We start from the raw sequence: 7780 nt of genomic DNA, 5'->3' as shown, positions 1-7780 counted from the left end.
TCATCTCAATTTCTTGCAAAACCCAGTCCATTGTCTCAGTTCAGCCATCAAAGCATCTTGCACCTGTCTGTTCCTCAAACAGTATATGAATGGAACCAGAAAAGGAGCCACAACAGTATTCAGAAGAGCCACTATCTTGTTGAAGTCTAATTCACCGGTGCCTTTTGGCTTCATGTACATGACAATACAACTGCTGTAAGCAATAGAGACCACAGTCATGTGAGATGCACAAGTGGAGAAGGTCTTCTTCCTCCCTGTAGCTGATGGGATGTGCAGAATTCTGGAAATGATTTTGATGTAAGACACAATGTTGACAGCTAAGGTCCCAAGCAGAGAGAGTATGGCAATTAAAAAATAATTCAGTTCTACGAGCCTGGTGTCAACACATGCTAATTTGATTAGTGGTCCAGAGTCACAAAAGAAATGGTTGATGATGTTAGGACCACAAAATGGCATCTGAAATAAAACAATGGATGGAACTAGGAATAGTGATAACCCTCCAGCCCAGCAGGAAAGTACCAATAATGAGCAGATTCGTCCATTCATGATGGTTAAGTAGTGAAGAGGGTTACAGATTGCTATGTATCGATCAACAGACATTACAATCACTAGAAGAAAGTCAGTGGTGCCAAGGACAAAATAAAGAAAATTCTGTATGAAGCAACCAGCTAAGGAGATGCTTTTACTGCCAGTGGCTATGTTGGCCAGTGTTTTGGGAACGATCATACTTGTAAACAAAAAATCCACCCATGCCACATGTCGGAGGAAGAAATACATTGGGCTATAGAGTTGGGTGTTCAGTAATGTGATAATAATAATCAGCATGTTTCCTATTAATGTCAAAAGATAAATCCCAAGCAGAAGGAGAAAAAGGCCAACTTCTAATTGAAGGTTGTCTGTCAACCCCAACAGTATGAATTCCCTTATGATGGTCCTATTTGTCATTAGTTTATCCCTAAAAATAGAGTGAAAAAAAACTTTTTTCTTCTTTCTTTTAATCTCACATTTCATTAGGGATCATTTCATCCGTTTTCATTCTTTGTATTAAAATCAAAGAGAACTTAAAAACTGATGGTTTGAACCAGATGAAGATACTTCTAATATGTTATTCTAAGTAGGGTAATTGTTGTATATACTCTAATTCCAGCTCTGGTTAATTGAAGAGGAGATAAGAGATGACCCTCCACGTTTTTACCTGTCCAAAACAATTCATCCTTGTGAACGTCCAAAGATCTTTTTCTGCATGATGATTGTCTGAATATTTCAGCTCTGCTCAGTGTTCTCCAGGCACTTCACCTGAAATGGCTGCACGTTCCCTTTCAATATCTTTAGCTAAATTCAAAGTTGACTGACAGATTGAAGGACATTCCTAAAGAGCTTTCACTGATCTCATGCAAACTCTATAGAACAGAATAAATTGAGAGTAAAAGATTTTGGAAAAGATGTAGTCCAGCAACCTTCTCTGTGTAGCTGTTACAGGGCAGGATCCAATTGTAGCATTTTTCCTTCTCCATTTTTCTGAAGGCTTCCCATTTTGCTAAAGAGAAATCCATGAATTTCCTACAAATGTCATCAGAATTAAATTTCAATATCTACAGTAAGAGCTGATGAGTATCCACCAGCTTTCATTCCTTGCAACTGTGCTAATGGATTTTTTTTTTTTAAATCAGTACTGCAAATTCACAATGTTTTATTCTCCCTCTCCAAAAAAAAAAAAAATAATAATTCCACCAGCCTTCAGAAAATAGTTCCATTCACCCAGCACAGCTAGCTAAATGTGCAGCTACAGTGGAGTGCAGATTTCTATGCTACAAGAACAGTAAATAATCCTGCCTCTCCTTGTCAGCTGAAAAGTAGCATCCACGGATAGTTTCTTTTGACACACCGTGGCTTCTAGTCACTCTTTTTGGTACTTTTTGGACAAAAAAAAGTCCAGAAAACGAGGTGAGGGGGCCAATAAAGATGGTTTCTATGCTAGAGACAATCAGAAGAACCCTTCTTCCTGTTGCTTCTCATTCCTATGGTCCAACCTCCCCCCTGTAGCTGAAAAGGCATTAAAAGTAACAGAAAGATGATGTTCCTAGAGGGACCCCAGTTTTGGGAGGCCACTCTATGACATCATCTCTATGTTGGCAACATGAAAGAAAAGTTAACATTCTCTTCAACCTCTTGTCCTGTTTGGACAACCCATCAGAGAAGGAAGAGTGCTTCAACGAGCAGTAAAGGAGATGGAGACCGGGAAATTTTCTTTCAGAGGAGCATGTCTGTGTTCTTCCAAAATAGGGCTGAATATGAGAGATATGCTACACATTCAGACTTCCCCAACTCTTCACGATTAAAATCTGCATTCCTCAACTGCACCTGGAAATAGGAAAATGATTGTGATGTTTTCACCCCCACGATATAAGGTCATCAAAGAAACGTAACCAAAGTGTTTCTTAAGCAGACATAATGATTATTCTAAATAATAACAAGTGGCATTGGACCTAGTCATAATGTGGTTTATATATCGCATAGAGTAGGCATTTATGCATCATGGAATAAAGTGGAACTTCTACCACCTGTGGCTTAATTTAAAATCAATGGTTAAAGAAAGCATCATTTGGAATTATTTTCTGTTGAGTCCTGCCGTGTATTCTCATATGAATGATTAGAACCAGAGTTAATTTATTTTTGCTTCTAAACCAGTCCTAAGCATTACACACAAGAAAGTGCCTGACTTACTCTACCACTTTTGGACTCTGCAAACTGTTACTTCATTTTAGAAAGCAACATTACAGCTCACCACTCTTGAGAAATGAAGCCATGAAAAATTGGCAGAAAAACTCATCCCTTGGTAACGACAGTGAAAAATCATTCATAAAATTTTCATGACCTCTTTGCTTTCTAGCATCTGATTTATGCTGGTAGAAGCTGTCTTCTGGATGATTAGAGCATGTTAGGTTTAACATGGTTACCAGTCAGAGGCAAGGTAAAAACATCTATCCAATTTTTACTCCCTCACTTACTTTTGGCAGTATAAGTATGCCATGCCGTTCCATTCATTCACATGTGCCTCAGGGAGCTCCTATACTGAAGGAGGCCACTTCCCTGATTAGAAGATGTTCATCTCCATCCACAGGCATCCTTCAAAGCTGTTTTCACCTGCCTGTTTCTCAGGCTGTAAATGAAGGGGTTGAGCAAAGGAGAGACCACATTGTTCAGAACACCAACTGTTTTGCTGAGGTCCAGCCCCCCACTTTGTGTGGGCTTCACATACATGAAAATGCAGCTCCCATAGGTGATGAAAACTACCGCAATGTGAGAAGCACAAGTGGAGAAGGCCTTTTGCCTGCCCGTTCTGGAAGGGATGTGCATGACAGCAACAATGATTTTAATGTAGGAAATGATTGTGATGGCTAAAGTCCCCAGGACGGTAAAGGTGGCCAAGAGAAAATCCAGCAGTTCAAGGAATTGGGTATTAGTGCAGGCAAGCTTGATCAGTGGCATGTTGTCACAGAAGAAGTGATTGATGATGTTTGGACCACAGAAGGGCAATCGAAACAACAGAATAAGAGGCATTATGAGATAAAGGAAGCTGACAGTCCAAGATCCTATCACTAACTGAGTGCAGAAGTGGCTGCTCATGATGGTTGTGTAACGGAGGGGGTTGCAGATGGCCACATACCGGTCAAAGGACATTGTGGCCAGAATAAAGAATTCAGCGGTGCCCAGAGTGAAATAGAAAAAGGCCTGTGTGAAACAGCCAGCAAGAGAAATGGTGTTGTTGCCCGAGGCCAAGTTAAACAAAGCTTTAGGGATGGCAGAAGAAGTGAATCCTATTTCCAAGAAAGAGAAGTTCCTGAGGAAAAAGTACATGGGGGTCTGGAGGCGTCGGTCAACTAGAGTGATGTAGATGATGAGAAGATTTCCCACGATGGTCAAAAGATATGTGAGAAGGAGAAGCCAGAAAAGGAGTATCTGCAGCCATCGGATGTGGGTGAAACCCACAAGGATGAACTCAGCTACTGCCGCTGTCTTGTTCAATATTTCTGCCATTCCATTGTGAGTCATTTTTGGGACAAAACCTCCAAAAAAATGGAATAGTTCCGATGCATCCAGCCTTTCTTACAGAATATTGAAAAAATGATTTGATTGTAGGAATCGATAAGAAGAGTTTGAAAAACAGAATGATTGGTAAAATGTTAAATTGGTACTACAGAAAACAATAGTAAAAAAGTCTACATGTATTAGTGAAGGAAAGAGTCCTTAGCGAGACAAAATTAATAGTAATGCAGATTGGAGGGGGAAGGACAGAAACCTTTTTCAAGCCCTTTCCTCTCTTGTAAATAGAAAAAAATATATATGCCAATGTCTTTGATGGTTCTTGTATGTTCCTTCTGCAGCAATTCCCATCGTAATTAAAGAGGTTAATTTGTTAATGTGTTTATGGCACCACTGGTTCTTCAGGGAATTCTTTCTCTCTGTGTGTGAAAGACGTTTGTCTGATTCTTCCAAAACTTGGGGTGTTCTTCTCAAAACAATTAGGTGTCGGCCCTCCAAGACAGACCAAACATGGAATCCAAAGACACACAAGCTAATACTCTTTTTATTATAAGGTTATAGTAACAGAATCTTGCAAGTCTGAATGTGCTTCCCCTCTTCCTCCCGTTATCTTCATCAGAACTATGGAGCATCATGTCTAAGATGCTGTCTCAGGTTGCAGTTCTGCCCTGGACTCAGATTCCTTTCCTTTCCTTTCCTTTCCTTTCCTTTCCTTTCCTTTCCTTTCCTTTCCTTTCCTTTCCTTTCCTTTCCTTTCCTTTCCTTTCCTTTCCTTTCCTTTCCTTTCCTTTCCTTTCCTTTCCTTTCCTTTCCTTTCCTTTCCTTTCTATTTATTAAATTTGTATGGTGCCCATCTCCCCCAGAGGGTGACTCTGGATGGCTCACAGTTAGAGTAAAACCCAAAAGCAATAAAATAAATAAATACCCACACCAATTAGTTAAAAAAATCAGATTGTATTAAAAAAAATCCAATACATAAAAAGACTAAAAACATTAAAAACATTCAAGATGATGGGGGGGGGGGGTAGAATCAATTACTCCACAAGCCACTTCCACTGGTGTGAGCCCTCATCTGGCCCCCCAGCCACCTGGCGTAGCCAAGATTCCATGCTCTTCCTGAAGGCCATGAGAGTGGGGGCACACTGCACCTCGGGAGGTAAGTTGTTCCACAGAGCGGGGGCCATGGCAGAAAAGGCCCTCTTCTTAGACCCCACTAGCCAAAATTCCTTGACTTGTGGGGTCCGCAACATGCCCCTTCTGCTGGACTGAGTGGTGCAGGCTGATATAACAGGGGCGAGACGGCTCCTCAGATAACTTGGTCCTGTGCCATGAAGAGCTTTAAAGGTGATGACCAACACCTTGAATTGGACCCGGAAGCAAACTGGCAACCAATGCAGCTCACATAACAGAGGTGTTATATGGGCTGCCTGGGGGCATTCAGAACTGTCCATGCCACTGCATTCTGAGCTTCTGGATACTCTTCAAGGATAACTCCATGTAGAGTGTATTGCAGTAATCCAACCAAGAGGTGACCAGGGCATGACTGACCCATGTGGAGAGCCTCCCGATCCAGGAAGGGGCGTAGCTGATGCACAACACGAAGTTGCACAGAGGGTCTCCTAGCCACAACTGCCACCTGCTGTTTGAACAGGAGTCATGAGTCAAGAAGGACCCCCAGATTATACACTGGGTCTGTCTGGGGTAGTGTGACCCCATCCAGTACCAAAGATGATAAACTCCTAGATCTTGAGGCTCCCCATATCCACAGCCACTCTGTCTTACCAGGGTTCATTTGAAGCCTGTTGTCCCCCATCCAGGCCCCTACAACCTCCAGGCACTTTGAAAGGGTAGCCACAGTATCACTTAGGTTACCTGGGATGGAGATACAGTATATAGTTGAGTATCCTCAGCATGTTGATGATACCTCATCCCATGGTGCTGGATGATCTCACCCAATGGTTTCATGTAGATGTTAAATAGGAGCAGTGAGACCAATGAACCCTGATGCACCCCACAAAGTAGGGGCCGTGGGTTGGACATCTCGCTCCCTACCAACACCAATTGGGTTCGGCCTTGGAGAAAGGAGCTGAACCAGCACACAACTGTGCCATCCGGCCCCAGCGTCTGCAGCTGATGGAAAAGGATACCATGGTGGATGGTATCGAAAGCCACCAAGAGGTCAAGAAGAGTAAGGATGGATGCACTACCCCCATCCTGCTCTCACCAGAGACCATCTAAAAGTGCAACCAATGCGGTTTCTGTCCCATAACCAGGCCTGAAACCTGACTGATAGGGGTCCAGATAATCTGTTTCCTCCAGGATCCTATGAAGCTGCTGTACGGCTACCTTTTCTACCACCTTTCCTAAAAAGAGAAGGTGGGAAACTGGATGAAAATTGTCCAGAAGGGTGGGATCTCGTGATGGTTTCTTGAGGAGGGGGTGGATCAAAGCCTCCGTAAAAGGCTTCGGGAACACCCCCTCCTGCAAGGATGAATTGACCACTTCCAGTACACACCCTAAAGTCACCTCCTTGGTGGCTTTAACCAACCAGGAGGGACAGGGATCTAAAATACAGATAGCTGCGCTAACAGCCCCAAGGACCTTGTCCACTTCTTCAGGGCCAACAGGATCAAACCGTTCCCAGATACCTGGGTATCTCCCCAGGCATCTCCACTGGACCCGCCTCACACTTGGCCTCCAACTGAGAATGGATCTGAGAGATTCTATCCATCAGGTGTTCAGCAAATTCCTGTGTATGGCCCTGTAGATTGTCCTCCAAGCCCTCTCTACCCAGGAGGGACCGAGTGACCCTGAGCAGGGCTGCCAGGTAACACTCTGCAGATGCAATAAGAATGCAGAAATAATGATGTTTCACCACCCTTACCACCACTAAGTAGGCCTTAATAGTGGCTCTAACCCATTTACGGTCAGACTCATCTTTAGTTTTCCTCCAGCAGTGCTCAAGGTGTCTCTTGGCCCTTTTCAGCTCCCTTAACTCCTCCGTAAACCATGGGGAATGCCAGGGGTGATGGGCCAAGAGAGGCCACACAGGCGTGATCTTGTCAAAGGCCCCAGCTGCCTTGTCATTGGACCACGCAGGAAGGCCTCAGGAACAACCTCCAGCTCCCTTTGAAACATTTGCAGTCCATCAGTCACTGGGGTTGGACTGTTTGAATAGGTCCCGCCTCCATGTGGAGGGGGGTAGCATAAGAGAATCTCATTGGCATCAGGGAGTGGTCTGACCATGACAAAGGGGATAATATCAAATCCCCCAGTGAGATCACGCTGCCACTGCTCCAACAAGAAAACCATGTCTGGAGTGTGACCACTGTCCCAGGTCAGGCCAGAAATGACCTGGGATAGGCCCATGGCTGCCATGGTAGCCATGAACTCCTGAGCCACCTCCAAGCCCAACACCAGGGATGGCAGATTAAAGTCCCCCAACACCATAAGCCTGGGGAACTCCACTGCCAACTCCAAGATGGCCTCCAGCAGCTCAGGCAGGGAGGTTACTATGCAGCAGGGAGGCTGGTACAAAAGCAAAACTCCCAACTGATCCCATGTGCCCAACCTCAGGAACAGGGTCTCACATCCAGCTACTTGTGGAGCAGAGCCCTGAAGGCCAGCAGAGATTCCCAGATGACCACTGCCACACCTCCTCCCCTGTCCTGGGGTCTCAGTTGGTGCCAAACCCTAAACCCAGCTGGACACAATTCTGAAAAGGCAACACTCCCTT

General features: G+C 44.2%; 2 protein-coding genes across 2 annotated transcripts; both read right to left on the bottom strand.

The window, feature by feature from the left end:
• LOC103055625 (olfactory receptor 6E1-like) lies at nt 1-945 on the bottom strand. The gene has a single exon (XM_007438513.3). The coding sequence runs from the start codon at nt 943-945 to the stop codon at nt 1-3; it is 945 nt and encodes a 314-aa protein (XP_007438575.3).
• A 2160-nt stretch (nt 946-3105) lies between these two features.
• On the bottom strand, nt 3106-4038 carry LOC148215223 (olfactory receptor 6E1-like). The gene has a single exon (XM_088143913.1). The coding sequence runs from the start codon at nt 4036-4038 to the stop codon at nt 3106-3108; it is 933 nt and encodes a 310-aa protein (XP_088000039.1).
• Between the last annotated feature and the right edge of the window lie 3742 nt (nt 4039-7780).

The sequence above is a fragment of the Python bivittatus genome, unplaced genomic scaffold, assembly GCF_059951505.1.
Source record: "Python bivittatus isolate LINGU-HERP-01145 unplaced genomic scaffold, Pbiv_v1 ctg000430_np1212, whole genome shotgun sequence".
NCBI lineage: Eukaryota > Metazoa > Chordata > Lepidosauria > Squamata > Pythonidae > Python > Python bivittatus.
This window is presented reverse-complemented; position numbering and strand designations above follow the sequence as displayed.